Source organism: Carcharodon carcharias, chromosome 4, assembly GCF_017639515.1.
Source record: "Carcharodon carcharias isolate sCarCar2 chromosome 4, sCarCar2.pri, whole genome shotgun sequence".
Classification (NCBI taxonomy): Eukaryota; Metazoa; Chordata; class Chondrichthyes; order Lamniformes; family Lamnidae; genus Carcharodon; species Carcharodon carcharias.
The window spans coordinates 204,970,880-204,987,329 of NC_054470.1; the positions used below are offsets into that span (position 1 = coordinate 204,970,880).

At 50.8% G+C, this 16,450-nt stretch overlaps 1 protein-coding gene across 5 annotated transcripts in view; it reads right to left on the bottom strand.

Moving 5' to 3' along the window:
• Positions 1-15,158, bottom strand: part of nadk2 (NAD kinase 2, mitochondrial) — a 70,764-nt gene extending 55,606 nt beyond the window's left edge. For 2 of the 5 annotated variants that reach the window (XM_041185444.1, XM_041185443.1), the window contains exons 1-6: positions 15,066-15,152; positions 10,044-10,132; positions 8,233-8,314; positions 6,661-6,744; positions 3,758-3,888; positions 2,396-2,483 (exon numbers count right to left, since the gene is read on the bottom strand). In XM_041185444.1, the coding sequence (XP_041041378.1) occupies positions 2,396-2,483; positions 3,758-3,888; positions 6,661-6,744; positions 8,233-8,303 (374 nt within the window). In that variant the 5' untranslated portion in view covers positions 8,304-8,314; positions 10,044-10,132; positions 15,066-15,152. Of the gene's footprint in view, positions 1-2,395; positions 2,484-3,757; positions 3,889-6,660; positions 6,745-8,232; positions 8,315-10,043; positions 10,133-15,065 lie in introns of all 5 variants that reach the window. The other 3 variants (XM_041185441.1, XM_041185442.1, XM_041185440.1) reach the window with 2 other exon arrangements.
• Positions 15,159-16,450: the final 1,292 nt, after the last annotated feature.

Sequence of the window (16,450 nt, forward strand, 5' to 3'; positions counted from 1 at the left end):
CCTCTGACAGTGCAGCACTCCCTCAGTACTGACCCTCCAACAGTGCAGCACTCCCTCAGTACTGACCCTCTGACAGTGCAGCACTCCCTCAGTACTGACCCTCCAACAGTGCAGCATTCCCTCAGCACTGACCCTCTGACAGCGCAGCACACCCTCACTACTGACCCTCTGACAGTGCAGTGCTACCTCAGTACTGACCCTCTGACAGTGCAGCACTCCCTCAGTAATGGCCCTCTGACAGTGCAGCACTCCCTCAGTATTGACCCACTGACAGTGCAGCACTCCCTGAGTACTGATCCTCCGACAGTACAACGCTCCCTCAGTACTGACCCTCTGACAGTGCAGCACTCCCTCAGTACTGACCCTACGACAGTGCAGCGCTCCCTCAGGACTGACCCACTGACAGTGCAGCACTCCCTCAGTACTGACCCTCTGACAGTGCAGCACTCCCTCAGTACTGACCCTCCAACAGTGCAGCACTCCCTTAGTACTGACCCTCTGACAGTGCAGCACTCTCTCAGTACTGACCCTCTGACAGTGCAGCACTCCCTCAGTACTGACCCTCTGACAGTGCAGCACTCCCTCAGTACTGACTCTCCTACAGTGCAGCACTCCCACAGTACTTACCTTCCGACAGTGCAGCACTCCCTCAGCACTGATCCTCTGACAGTGCAGCACTCCCTCAGTACTGACCCTACAACAGTGCAGCGCTCCCTCAGGACTGACCCACTGACAGTGCAGCACTCCCTCAGTACTGACCCTCTGACAGTGCAGCACTCCCTCAGTACTGACCCTCCAACAGTGCAGCACTCCCTTAGTACTGACCCTCTGACAGTGCAGCACTCCCTCAGTACTGACTCTCCTACAGTGCAGCACTCCCACAGTACTTACCTTCCGACAGTGCAGCACTCCCTCAGCACTGATCCTCCGACAGTGCAGCACTCCCTCAGTACTGACCCTCTGACAGTGCAGCACTCCCTCAGTAGTGACCCTACGACAGTGCAGCGCTCCCTCAGGACTGACCCACTGACAGTGCAGCACTCCCTCAGTACTGACCCTCTGACAGTGCAGCACTCCCTCAGTACTGACCCTCCAACAGTGCAGCATTCCCTCAGTACTGACCCTCTGACAGTGCAGCACTCCCTCAGTACTGACCCTCTGACAGTGCAGCACTCCCTCAGTACTGACCCTCTGACAGAGCAGCACTCCCTCAGTACTGACTCTCTGACAGTGCAGCACTCCCACAGTACTGACCCTCTGACAGTGCAGCACTCCCTCAGAACTGACCCTCTGACGGTGCAGCACTCCCTCAGTACTGACTCTCTGACAGAGCAGCACTCCCTCAGTACTGACTCTCTGACTGTGCAGCACTCCCTCAGTACTGACTCTCCGACAGTGCAGCACTCCCACAGTACTGACCTTCCGACAGTGCAGCACTCCCTCAGCACTGATCCTCTGACAGTGCAGCACTCCCTCAGTACTGACCCTCCGACAGCGCACCACTCCCTCAGTACTGACCCTCCGACAGTGCGGCACTCCCTCGGTACTGACCGTCCGACAGCGCACCACTCCCTCAGTACTGACCCTCTGACAGCGCACCACTCCCTCAGTACTGACCCTCCGACAGTGCAGCACTGATGCTCCCACCCTGCACCACTCCCCACGTAAGGCTCTTCACCTCAAATTTTCACTCTGGCCTGATACGAAGTCTGGGGCAATAAAATGTGGTCACACCGGAAAAATGCTTGGGATGCAGCAACCTAGGAGGGTGAGGGCAACAGCAGGAATTCACCAAGGCTCCTTTGACAGCACCTTCCAAACCCACGACCACTACCATCTAGAAGGACAAGGTCAGCAGATAGATGGGAACACCACCACCTGGAAGTTCCCCTCCAAGTCACTCATTATCCTGACTTGGAAATATATCGCCGTTCCTTCACTGTCACTGGGTCAGAATCCTGGAACTCCCTCCCTAACAGCACTGTGGCTGTACCTACACCACATGGACTGCAGCGGTTCAAGAAGGCAGCTCACCACCGCCTTCTCAAGGGCAATTAGGGATGGGTAATAAATGCTGGCCTGGTCATCAACTCAACTTTCTGCAGTGGGACTTAGTTGTTGTATCTAGTAGCAGATTTATTGAACTCCATTTCACAATTTGCCATGGTGGAGTTTAATTGCCATGATGACCGATGAATGTGCTGACCCCTCCCCCAGCCCGATGACCCCAGGATGACAAGGCTCCAGCGGTCACTGCTCAGAGAGTCGGGAAAGTGCCCTAACAGCCAGCTGCAGGAGCGGTACTGGGCCCAGAGCGATTGGGGATTGCTGGGTGGTGGGGACTGGGGGGGCGCCAGACAACAGCTCCTTACAGGAAGGAGTACACATTACTCACCGAGAGGACAGGGACTCCCCCACAAACACCTCGTTCAACGCTCGGACAGGCAGCAACTGCGGCTCACAGTTCACAGGACTGCAAGAGGCTGCAGGGAGAGACACAAGCAGTGAGCTCACCACAAACAAGAAAGCACGCGCAAGGGGAGCACCTACACATGGGGGTGGAGGAAGGGAGCAGGGGACAAGGAGGTGGGAGCAGGTGTAGGGGGTGTTGGGGTGGGGGGGGGATGGAGAGGGGTAGCCAAAACGGGACTGGGCTGTGCCCTGTGCTTTCCCCTCTAACCGGGCTGTGCCACGCTCCGCCCCTCTAACCAGGCTGCGCTGCGTCTCTCCAACCAGGCTGCGCTGCGCCTCTCCAACCAGGCTGTGCTGTGCCCCCTCTAACCGGGCTGTGCCCCCTCTAACCGGGCTGCGCCCCCTCTAACCGGGCTGCGCCCCCTCTAACCGGGCTGCGCCCCCTCTAACCGGGCTGTGCCCCCTCTAACCGGGCTGTGCCCCCTCTAACCGGGCTGTGCCCCCTCTAACCGGGCTGTGCCACGCTGTGCCCCCTCTAACCGGGCTGTGCCACGCTGTGCCCCCTCTAACCGGGCTGTGCCACGCTGTGCCCCCTCTAACCGGGCTGTGCCCCCTCTAACCGGGCTGTGCCACGCTGTGCCCCCTCTAACCGGGCTGTGCCACGCTGTGCCCCCTCTAACCGGGCTGTGCCCCCTCTAACCGGGCTGTGCCACGCTGTGCCCCCTCTAACCGGGCTGTGCCACGCTGTGCCCCCTCTAACCGGGCTGTGCCACGCTGTGCCCCCTCTAACCGGGCTGCGCCCCCTCTAACCGGGCTGTGCCCCCTCTAACCGGGCTGTGCCACGCTGTGCCCCCTCTAACCGGGCTGTGCCACGCTGTGCCCCCTCTAACCGGGCTGCGCCCCCTCTAACCGGGCTGTGCTGCACCCCCTCTAACCAGGTTGTGCCGCGCTGCGCCCCCTCTAACCGGGCTGTGCCCCCTCTAACCGGGCTGTGCTGCGCTGCGCCCCCTCTAACCGCGCTGCGCCCCCTCTAACCGCGCTGCGCCCCCTCTAACCGCGCTGCGCCCCCCCTAACCGCGCTGCGCCCCCTCTAACTGGGCTGTGCCCCCTCTAACTGGGCTGTGCCCCCTCTAACTGGGCTGTGCCCCCTCTAACCGGGCTGTGCCCCCTCTAACTGGGCTGTGCTGCGCTGCGCCCCCTCTAACCGCGCTGCGCCCCCTCTAACCGGGCTGCGCCCCCTCTAACCGCGCTGCGCCCCCTCTAACCGCGCTGCGCCCCCTCTAACCGCGCTGCGCCCCCTCTAACCGGGCTGCGCCCCCTCTAACCGCGCTGCGCCCCCTCTAACCGGGCTGTGCCGTGCTGCGGTGTGCGATGATGTGCTGCTGCAGGCTCAGCTGCTGCTCGTGGAGATCCACAGGATGTGTCTTTATTCCTGCTCCTTCCAGGCTGATCCTGATCCGCTGGCGCCACAGCCACCTGTAGGAGGAATGGATCAGCCATGGGCCAGGGATAGACTGGGAAATGAGGAACACCCCTTAACCAGCAGCTTCAACGCAATAAAACATCCAAAAGGGCTTTCCAGGAAAGTTAGGTAATAACTCTGTGAAATTTTGCCCTAAGATATTAGATGGTGAACCGCTTGGCCAAGTGGTAGATGTTAAGGAGCACCTGAAAGGAGGGAAGGCAGGTAGAGAGGTTTAGGGAAAGAGTTCCAGATCTTAGGGTCCAGGCAGTTCAGGGTTTGGCCATTAATGGTGGTGTGATTAAAATCAGGGATACACAAGAGGCCTGAATTAAATGTGCATAAATATTTGAGATAAAAACAAAAAAACTGCGGATGCTGGAAATCCAAAACAAAAACAAAAACAGAATTACCTGGAAAAACTCAGCAGGTCTGGCAGCATCGGCGGAGAAGAAAAGAGTTGACGTTTCGAGTCCTCATGACCCTCCGACAGAACTTGCGTTCGAGTCCAAGAAAGAGTTGAAATATAAGCTGGTTTAAGGTGTGTGGGCAGTGGGGGGGGCGGGGGAGAGAGAGAGAGAGAGAAGTGGAGGGGGGGTGTGGTTGTAGGGACAAACAAGCAGTGATATTTAAGAGTGTGGAACTGAAGGAGATGGCAACTTAAAAAATAGGTGTAGACCATTCAGCCCATCAGTCTCTGCTGCACCATTCAATAGGACCATGGCTGATCTTGGGCTTCAAATCCACTTTCCCACCCGGTCCCCATCTCCCTTGATTCCCTGAGACACCAAAAATCTGCCTTTCTCAGCTTTCAATGTATTCAACGATGGAGTATCCACAACCCTCTGGGGTAGAGAATTCCAAAGGGTCACAACCCTTCACGTGAAGAAATTCTCCTCATCCCAGTCCTAAATGACCGGTTCCTTATCCTGAAAATCTGCCCCCTTGTGGGTGAGGATGGGAGTGCGGATTCAGCACATTTCATCTGGGGAGTGCAGCCAGAGCCAAGTCCACGGCACCACGGGTGGTTCAGCTGCACAGGGAGAGACAAAGAAGGCTGGAAGAGCCATAGTGATTGGTGATTCAATAGTTAGGGGAACAGCTAGGTGTTTCTGTGGCTGCAGGCGTGAATCCAGGGTGGTGTGCTGCCTCCCTGGTGCCAGTATCAAGGATGTCAGGGTTCACATTATGCAGAAAGAGGGATGTGGTCATGCAGTCAGGAGTTGGGAGCTAGATAGGAAATAAGCAAGTAGGACCTCAAAAGTAGTAATCTCCAGATTACTTCCAGTGCCATGCGTGAGTATAGAAATAGGAGGTTACAGCAGATGAATGTGTAGCTCGAAAGATGGTGCAGGAGAGAGGGGGTTAAGAGTAAAATAATTTGGGACAAAGTTAATTGTCACTAGGGCAAATGTGGGTTAATTAAGGAAAGCCAGCATAGATTTGTTAAGGGCAAATTTTGATAACTAGCTTGCTGAAGTTTTTTGAAGAGGTAACAGAAAGGGTTGATGAGGGTAATGCTGTTGATGTGGTGTACATGGACTTCCTAAAGGTGTTTGAAATTGACTGAGTGACAGGAAACAGAGAGCAGTGGTGAACAGTCACTTTTCAGGCTGGAGGAAGGTTTGTAGTGGAGCTCCCCAGGGGTTGGTGTTGGGACCTTTGACTTTCCTGATATATAGTAATGATCTAGGCCTTGGTGTACAGGGAACAATTCCAAAATTTGTAGACAACACAAAACTTGGAAGCATTGTAAACTGTTAGGAAGCTAGTGTAGAACTTCTAAAGGGCAGAGGATTTGATGGGGTGGGCAGACAGGTGGTAGATGAAGTTCAATGCAGAGAAATGTGAGGTGATTCATTTTTATAGGAAGAACATGGAGAGACAATATAAAATAAAGGTTCAGCTCTACAGGGGGTGCAGGAGCAGAGGGACCTGGGTGTATTAGTGCATAAATCATTGAAGGTGGCAGGACAGGTGGAGAGAGCGGGTAATAAAGGGACAGTATCCTGGGCTTTATTAATAGGGGCACAGAGGACAAGAGCAAGGAGGTTATGTTAAACTTGTATAAAATACTACCTCAGCTGGAGAATTGTGTCCATTTCTGGGTGCCACACTTTAGGACGGATGTGAAGGTATTAGAGAGAGTGCAGAAAAGATTTACGAGAATGGTTCCAGGGATGAGGAACTTCAGCTACGAAGATAGATTGGAGATGTTGGGACTGTTTTTCTTGAAGAGAAGGTTGAGAGGAGATTTGATAGAGGTTTTCAAAACCATAAGGGGGCTGGACAGAGTAGATAGAGAGAAATTATTCCCATTGGTGGAAGGATCGAGAGCCAGAGGCACAGATTTATATTAACTGGCAAAGAAGCAATAGTGACATGAGGAGAAACTTTTTCACATAGCGAGAGATTAGGATCTGGAATGTACGGCCTGAGATTGTGGGGGAGGCAGGTTCCACGGAGGCTTTGAAGAGTGAATTGCGTTATTATCAGAAAAGGAAGAATGTGCAGGGTTACAGAAACAAGGCAGGGGAGAGGCACTAGGTAAATGGCTCCTACAGAGGGCAGTGGGACTGGAGTCACATGTAAGCCAGACCACATATGGACAGCAGATTGCCTCTGCCCCCAACACTGAGCTCAATGGGGGGGAGGAGGTCATGGTGCAAGACATTGGAGGGTGAGTTGTGCAGGTAAAACCCATCACAATGAAAGAACCAGCAGCTTCCGAGAGGAAAGGGAGGGACCAACAGGGAAGTGGGGACGGGAAGGTATGGCTGCCTCACCTGAATTCGCCCCGGTGGAGCTTCTGCAGAGCTTCTGCGAAACACTGAGTGTATCTCACTGGGAGGCACAAGTGACCCTGAGATCTGCAAACAGAGGCAGAGTGAAAACAGCTGTGGGCAGAGGACCCCAACACATCAGCAGTTAATCCCTCAGCACAGAACTACCAGAAAGGCCATTCGGCCCCACCAGTCCGTGTTGGTGTTTACCCTCCACACCAGCCAATCATTCCATTCACATTCACCCACCCTGTTCCCAAAACCCTTCTTCACCTTTTCCCCCAATCACCTCTCCAACTGAATCTTGAAGATTGACACAGTTTCTGCCAAAGTCATTAACCCAGGAAGTGAATTCCACAGCTTCACAACTCTCTGAAGCTGTTTCCCCTGCTCTCTATTCCAAATCTCTTCCACTTAATCTTCTATCGAGATCCCCCAGCCACTGGAAACATTCAGCTTCTATGTATGCTGTCCCATCCTTTCATCATTTTAAACATTTCGATGATTTTATCCTGGGGTCGGGGAGGGGAAGGGGGCGGGGGGGGGGAGAAGGGGTGGTATGAAACTCGATGAGCCGAATGGCCTCCTTCTGTGCCTCAGTGACTCAATACACTTCTGGTTCTTTTTCCAATTTGGGGCAGATGGTGGCCGAGTGATACGGTTACTGGACCAGGAATCCCAAGGCCCAGGCTAATTACCTGGGGGCAATGGGTTCAAATCCCGTCACGGCAGCTGGTGGAATTTGAGTACAGTTAATAAATCTGGAATTGTAAAGCTAGTCTCAGTAATGGTGACCATGATTGTTGTAAACACCCATCTGGTTCACTAACGTCCTATAGGGAAGGAAATCTGCTGTCCTTACCTGGTCTGGCCTACATGTGACTCCAGACCCACAGCAATGTGGTTGATTGACTCTTGACTGCCCTCTGCAATGGCCGAGTAAGTCACTCAGTTCCAGGGCAATTAGGGATGGGCAACAAATGCTGGCCTTACCTGTGACACCCACACCCATGAATGAATTGAAAAAAGTTAATCTGTGTACTCTGGTTATCAAACCTCCTGTAAACAGCTTCTCCTTATTTATTCTACCAAAACCATTCATGACTGTGAAAAGCTCCACTGAATATCCATTTAACCTTCAGTGCCTGAAGGTAAACAAGCCCAGCTTCTCCAGCCTCTCCAAGTAACTCAAATCCCTCAGCCCTGGCACTATTCTACTCTCTCCTGCAGCCAGCCCAAAGCCTCAATATCTTCAACATTCACTACACTGCTCACAACATTTTGGAGTTAGTCACCTTCCAACTTTGAAATTATACCCACACCCAAAGTCCAGATCAATAATCGAATCATAAAGCACAGCAGCTCCCAATCTGTCTTCAGCTGGAGACTTTGTCCAGTCCTGGGCAGCTAGCATTCAGACCGATTCTAAAGCCTTGGAGGAAGCGTGGACGCCATCACCAACATTTACCCGCAGAATGTGCTACCACCCCTCAAACACACCTGATTCAGCCCCCAACACAACCCCGCTACAACACCCCAACCCCGTTACGCTCCTCCTACAGGGACCGCTCGTACCTCTCTGGGTCAGTGTTCACTCCGATGACAGGCTTGATCCGCCCAAACACTTTACTGGCCGAGAGCAGCATTGTGCCATCACCTGGACAGAATCAGATCGACCGCAGTCAGTTCATTGAGAAACATGGCCCTTTGCCCCTCATGGCCTCTTCTGTCCTAAACTTCTCTTCCCCTCACACATTGACATTGGCCTGTTTCTCGCAACTGAGCATCCGGCTCACTCCCAGGCCCCTGTTAAAAGAGCCCTTTTCATTGGGGTGCAGTTGATAACTCGCTCTGCTCCAGGAAATCGACATATTAACTCACCTGCAATGGTACAGCAAGATTACTATCTCTACCTCAACGCTGCCCCAGGAGCTTTCCTCGCTTTCTAACCCCGTGCTGTACCTGTGCTGGGAGTGTTTGATGGGGACAGTGTAGAGGGAGCTTTACTCTGTATCTAACCCCGTGCTGTACCTGTCCTGGGAGTGTTTGATGGGGACAGTGTAGAGGGAGCTTTACTCTGTATCTAACCCCGTGCTGTACCTGTCCTGGGAGTGTTTGATGGGGACAGTGTAGAGGGAGATTTACTCTGTATCTAACCCCATGCTGTACCTGTCCTGGGAGTGTTTGATGGGGACAGTGTAGAGGGAGATTTACTCTGTATCTAACCCCGTGCTGTACCTGTCCTGGGAGTGTTTGATGGGGCCAGTGTAGAGGGTGCTTTACTCTGTATCTAACCCCGTGCTGTACCTGTCCTGGGAGTGTTTGATGGGGCCAGTGTAGAGGGTGCTTTACTCTGTATCTAACCCCGTGCTGTACCTGTCCTGGGAGTGTTTGATGGGGCCAGTGTAGAGGGAGATTTACTCTGTATCTAACCCCGTGCTGTACCTGTCCTGGGAGTGTTTGATGGGGTCAGCGTAGAGGGAGCTTTACTCTGTATCTAACCCCATGCTGTACCTGTCCTGGGAGGGTTTGATGGGGACAGTGTAGAGGGAGTTTTACTCTGTATCTAACCCCGTGCTGTACCTGTCCTGGGAGTGCTTGATGGGGACAGTGTAGAGGGAGCTTTACTCTGTATCTAACCCCGTGCTGTACCTGTCCTGGGAGTGTTTGCTGGGGACAGTGTAGGGGCAGCTTTACTCTGTATCTAACCCCGTGCTGTACCTGTCCTGGGAGTGTTTGATGGGGATGGTGTAGAGGGTGATTTACTCGTATCTAACCCCGTGCTGTACCTGTCCTGGGAGTGTTTGATGGGGACAGTGTAGAGAGAGCTTTACTCTGTATCTAACCCCGTGCTGTACCTGTCCTGGGAGTGTTTGATGGGGACGGTGTAGAGGGAGCATTACTCTGTATCTAACCCCGTGCTGTACCTGTCCTGGGAGTGTTTGATGGGGACAGTGTAGAGGGAGCTTTACTCTGTATCTAACCCCGTGCTGTACCTGTCCTGGGAGTGTTTGATGGGGACGGTGTAGAGGGTGATTTACTCGTATCTAACCCCATGCTGTAACTGTTCTGGGAGTGTTTGATGGGACAGTAGAGAAGGCTTTGCTCTATATCTACCCATTGCTGTACCTGTCCTGAGAGTGAGGGGAAGATAACCATTAGAACCAACAGTCCGAGTGTGGGACAATTTCTTCTGAGCTCCCAAGAAATATGTCTTCTTGTTAAAAATCCTCTCAAATAGTTAAAAGTACAGGAGGCCTGCCTACACCAGGGAAGTGAGAACACATGCAATGTGCATTGAAACACTCACACTGAGCGATCCACACTAAACCTCATTGGGGGCCAGTTCCTATCACATACTGGAAATATTATATAGCTGCCATTACCTCCAGCGGATATGATGGCATCTGCCCATTGCACTGTCTCCTCGGTGTAGTCCCTGCGCTTCACCAGCCGAACCTCAATTCCTTCCTTACTGAAAAGAGAGAACAGTGAGGATTAGTCCCTCATATTCTAGATTCATACTGCCACTGTCCCTGTAATCTTCATTTCATTTTCAATAGTCTGTTTAGCATTTGTTATGGCACTGCTCAAATAACCAGAGGGAAACATCAAACAGCGGCTACAATGATTTTTATATGGTATGAGGTGCGGTACTGAAATCAGAAAATGATTTCCCCAACTAGTTGGGATGATTTTATAAGGTAAACATTTATTAAAAGAATAAAGGGAAAAAACAAAACACAATTACATTTAAACACAATAATGGTTTCACACAGTAAACAGAAAGTAATTAGGGATAGTATTAGGTCCTAAGAGGGGACATATAAAATTGTCAAAAAAGCAGCAAGCCTGAGGATTGGGAGCAGTTTAAAATTCAGCAAAAGTGGACAAATCGATTGATCAAGAAGGGGAAAATGGAGTGTGAGAGCAAACTTGCAGGGAACATAAAAACTGACTGTAAAAGCTTTTATAAATATGTGAAGACAAATGTAGGTCCCTTACAGTCAGAAACAGGGGAGATTATAATGGGGAAGAATTGAACGCATATTTTGGTTGTCTTCACAAAAGAGGACACATGATTTCCCAGAAATGTTAGGGAACCAAGGGTCTAGAGGGAGGAGTTGAAGAAAATCAGTGTTAATAAAAAAATGAGAAATTAATGAGGTTAAAGGCTGAAAAATCCCCAGGGCCTGTTAATCCATACCCCAGAGTACTAAAGGAAGTGGCCCTGGAAATATTGGATGCATTGGTGGTCATCTTCCAAAATTCTATAGACTCCGGAGCAGTTCCTACAGATTGGAGGGTGACAAATGTAACCCCACTATTATAAAAAGGAGGGAGAGAAAAAACAGAGAATTACAGACTAGTTAGTCTAACATAAGCAGTGGGGAAAATGCTAGAGTCTATTATAAATGACGTGGTAACAGAAAACTTGGAAAGCATTAACAGGATTAGACAAAGTCAGCATGGGTTTATGAAAGGGAAATCATGCTTAACTAAACTACTGGAGTTTGAGGATGTGACCAGTAGAATGGATAAGGGAGAACCAGTGGATGTGGTGTATATGGATTTCAAGAGGGCTTTTGATAAGGTCCCACATAAGAGGCTAGTGGGAAAAATTAAAGCACATGGGATTGGGGTTAATATACTGGCATGGATTGAGAATTGGTTGACAGACCAGAAACAGAAAGTGGGAATAAACGGGTCTTTTTCCGGGTGACAGGCGGTGACGAGTGGTGTACCGCAGGAATCAGTGCTTGGGCCCCAGCTATTCACAATATATATAAATGACTTGGATGAGGGAACCAAATGCAATATTTCCAAGTTTGCTGATGACACAAAATTGGGTGGGGTTGTGAGTTGTGAGGAGGATGCAAGGAGGCTTCAGGGTGATTGAGACAAGCTGTGTGTGTGGGAAGACACATGGCAGATGCTGTATAATGGATAAATGCGAAGTTATATGCTTTGGTGTGAAAAACAGAAAGGCAGAGTATTATTTAAATGGTGATATATTGGGAAATATGGATGTACATGAAGATAGGTTGGATAGACTTGGGTTGTTTTTGTTGGAGCAGAGAAGACTGAGGGGCAACCTGATGGAGGTGAATGGAGCTGAACTTTGTGCAATCATCAGTGAACATCCCCACTTCTGACCTTATGATGGAAGGAGGGTCATTGATGAAGCAGCTGAAGATGGTTGGGTCGAGGACACTACCCTGAGGAACTCCTGCAGTGATGTCCTGCAGCTGAGATGATTGACCTCCAACAATCATCTTCCTTTGTGCTAGGTATGACTCTAACCAGCGGAGCATTTTTCCCCTTGATCACCATTGACTCCAGTTTTGCTAGGGTTCCTTGGTGCCACACTCGGTCAAATGCTGCCTTGATGTCAAGGGCAGTCACTCTCACCTCACCTCGGGAGCTCAGCTCTTTTCTCCATGTTTGAACCAAGGCTGTAATGAGGTCAGGAGCTGAGTCGCCCTGGCGGAACCCAAACTGAGTGTCAGTGAGCAGGTTATTGTTAAGCAAGTACCGCTTGATAGCACTTCCATGATGACCACTTCCATCACTTTACTGATGATCGAGAGTAGACTGATGGAGCGGTAATTGGCCATGTTGGATTTGTCCTGCTTTTTGTGTACAGGACATACCTGGGCAATTTTCCACATAGCCGGGTAGATGCCAGTGTTGTAGCTGTACTGGAACAGCTTGGCTAGGGGCGTGGCAAGTTCTGGAGCACAAGTCTTCGGTACTATTGCTGGAATATTGTCAGGGCCCATAGCCTTTGCAGTATCCAGTGACTTCAGGCATTTCTTGATATCACATGGAGTGAATCGAATTGGCTGAAGGCTGGCATCTGTGATGCTGGGGACCTCCAGGGGAGGCTGAGATGGATCATCCACTCAGCATTTCTGGCTGAAGATTGTAGCAAATGCTTCAGCCTTATCTTTTGCACTGATGTGCTGGGCTCCTCCATCATTGAGAATGTGGAGCCTCTTCCTCCAGTGAGTTGTTTGATTGTCCACCGGCATTCACGACTGGATGTAGGAAGACTGCAAAGCTTAGATCTGATCTGTTGGTTGTGGGATCGCTTAGCTCTGTCTATCACTTGTTGCTTATGCTGTTTGGCAAGTAATCCTGTGTTATAGCTTCACCAGGTTGACACCTCATTTTTAGGTATACCTGGTGCTGCTCCTGGCATGCCCTCCTGCACTCTTCATTGAGCCAGGGTTGACCCCCTGAATTGATGGTAATAGTAGAGTGGGGGATATGCCAGGCCACGAGGTTACAGATAGTGGCTGAGTATTGCTGAAAAGAGACACATGCTGCCGTAGCTTTTTGTCTTGCACTCATCATAACAATTCGCAAGAATACCAAATTGTAAAGCAAACAACAATTTATACTGCATGAAAAGAGAGTGCTGATTGGTTGGCAAACGGAATCTGATTCATAGAGGATTGCCATGGAGAATGCATCAGTTAAGTGATAATTGACAGTTAACTGCCAAACTTTGTTTAAATTCAAATCAGGCGGGTTGACTTTGATTGGTCACAGAATTGCTCTGGGGAATGAACCAGGGAAATGGCTGCCGCCTATGTTATTTAGTTGAAAAAGGCACAACGTATGTACATGTTGTTTCTGTCTCCAAAGGACAAGCGTCTATGTAGTACTATATCAAGCTTCTAGCATATATAATTGAGCCACACAGTGAGCCTGACTGATAATGTTAAATTGGTTGTCAGTGTCATTCTTAGCCCTTTTCCTGCATATTAACGTTTTGTGTGGCACCTTATTCAACTGCTTTTGGAAACCCAAGAATATGACATCTACTGGTTCATCTTTCTCCACCCTATTAGTTACATGGTGAAAGAACTCCAATAAATGTGTCATTCATGTGATGAATATATCTAGTTCATGGCTCACGTTTAGGGTAATGTTTAGTTCTGTGAAGATTAAAGTAGAAAATAGGGTAAATGCAACTGAAGCAACTTAGAGTCTATTACACCCAAAAGGTTGGAGCCATGTTGACCTAAGTGGTTAACAGCTTGAAAGGCAAGATCTTAAAACAGCAGGTGGGCTTACATCGCTGGAGAAATTGTAAGGAACAGATAATTAGCTAAGAGGTCAGTTTGAGGATAGACTGGAGCAAACTACATCATCATGGAGATGGAGTTTAAGAAAGTTCTCTGGTTTCAACTTATCTGTGTGTTTGCTGAGAGAGCATGTGTTCTGCAACAGGGGAAGAGGTGATACTAAAAAGGTGCTGCTGTTAGCAGGCTCCAAGCAGTTAGGGCTCAGCAAAGTTCTGGGCAGCTGAGAAGGTGGTGGAAGGTCACAGATTCCATGCCAAGCAGTTGGGGCTCAGAGAAGCCTGGGAGTCATTAATAGTTTGGTGCAGCCAGGAGACTGGAGCTCAAAGAAAACCCAAGGGCAGGGCCAGCTTAGTGAAGTGAGCAGTCTGGGAAAGAGCTGGAAATGTGCCAGTAATTAGAGGCAGGAGTGCAGCTTTGGGAATCCCGTGGAATGCAGTCTCAAGAGTAGAGATTGAACTATTGGGAAGTAAGGAATATTTGAGGCAGTCTGAGTAGCAGCAGCTTTCGAAGGCATTCAGAGGCAAGATCTTCAACAGTAAAGAGCTGAAATACCTCCTGCAGCAGAAAAAGTTTAATAAAAGTTTTATTCTTTTGTTAAAAGTTCATCAGCTGACTCCTGTGACTCTGTTCAGTAGCTGCCCTCCGCATTGTTATACAAAAAATAGTTAGGATCTATCAAGCCGGTTTCCACTCTGGGATCTGACTTGTCCAGTAGTAACATCAGCTGGGATCATAACACTATCCCTTCTGTCAAACTGCACCACCTCATGCTTGTCTAGAATAAATTCCACTTGTCACTAGTAATCTAATACTATCCTCAACTTCCTAGTAAGACACGGGTTTAATTTTTCTCAGCAAGTTTTGGTTTATTTAATGGAATGTATTTTTCTCTCCTGCTGGTTATTTACCACCATACCTTTAGCCGATTTACCCAATCAATCTTTATCCATTTAGGGCTCAGGTATGTCACTTTCAAATATCATAAATTCCTGCATTATAAACACTTTGTCAAGTGGCTTTAAAGTTAGTCAAACACCATTTTCCTTCAGTAGATTCACACTGTCAACTCATAACAGTGAACTTTTCCAAAGGCCGGCTAATATTCTCCTGGATTATTGTTGCTAAAGGATCCCCTAACATTGATGTTTGGCTGACTTATCTGCAAGGGTCAGGTTTATTCCCCTCCTTTTTGTTGAAGGAGGTGTAATTTTTGCAGCCCACCAATACTCGAGCACCATTCCATATCCTGGGTTTGGAAGGTTGTGGCCAGGGTTTATCTAATTTTGATGGGAGAAGGAATTTTCCCCTTACCGTAGCGTGTCCACCACGTGCTGCACGTTGGTGATGTGAATGTGGTGCCGGTCCAGTAATCCACTATAACTGGATCCCTTTGTGGCAAGCTGCAAACACACAATATGGCTGCATTAGGCTGGGCACTCAGGTGGCAAATGCAGTTCAACAAAGACAAATGTCAAACAGGACAAAAAAGTGTATGTGGAAAATGGGGGTTGGGGGGGGGGGGTGCGGTGTAGAGAGACAGGGTAAAGGGGGTACCAAGGTGAACAGTGGCATCAAACTATTCATTCCCACTTCCTACTTCAGAGGAAGACTATGGGCAGGCGTCAGGGAGGGGGAAAGAGGGGGTGAGGGGGGAGGGGAAAGGAGGGAGGGGAAAGGTAATGGGGGTGGCGGTGTCGGTGGAGGAGTGGAGATCAGTGCGGGGGGGTCAGTGTGTGGGGGGGGTCAGTGGGGTCAGTGTGTGGGGTTGTGGGGGGGGTCAGTGTGTGGGGGTGTGGGGGGGGTCAGTGTGTGTGGGGGGTCGGTGGGGTCAGTGTGTGGGGGGGGGTCGGTGGGGTCAGTGTGTGGGGGGGCGGTGGGGTCAGTGCGTGGGGGGGTCAGTGTGTGTGGGGGGGGTCATTGGGGTTGGTGAGGGTCAGTGTGGGGGGGGTCATAAGGGGTCAGTGTGTGTGGGGGGGTCATTGGGGTCAGTGTGTAGAGGGGTGATTGGGGTCAGTGTGGGGGGGTGATTGGGGTCAGTGTGTGGGGGGGGTGATTGGGGTCTGTGTGGGGGGGGTGATTGGGGTCAGTGTGGGGGGATGATTGGGGTCAGTGTGCGGGCGGTGATTGGGGTCAGTGTGGGGGGGGGGTGATTGGGGTCAGTGTGGGGGGGGGTGATTGGGGTCAGTGTGGGGGGGGTGATTGGGGTCAGTGTGTGGGGGTGGTGATTGGAGTCACTGTGGGGGGGGGGATTGGGGTCAGTGAGGGGGGGGTCATTGGGGTCAGTGTGTGGCGGGGGTCTGTGTGGGGGGAGGTCAGTGTGTGTGGGGGGGTCATTGGGGTCAGCGTGTGGGGGGGGTCAATGTGTGTGGGGGGGTCAGTGTGTGTGGGGGGATCATTGGGGTCAGTGTGTGGGGGGGGTGTCTGTGTGGGGGGAGGTCAGTGTGTGTGGGGGGGGTCATTGGGGTCAGCGTGTGGGGGGGGTCAGTGTGTGTGGGGGGGTCAGTGTGTGTGGGGGGGTCATTGGGGTCAGCGTGTGGGGGGGGTCAGTGTGTGTGGGGGGGGTCAGTGTGTGTGGGGGGGTCAGTGTGTGTGGGGGGGTCATTGGGGTCAGCGTGTGGGGGGGGTCAGTGTGTGTGGGGGGATCATTGGGGTCAGTGTGTGAGGGGGGGTCAGTATGTGTGGGGGGGTGTCAGTGT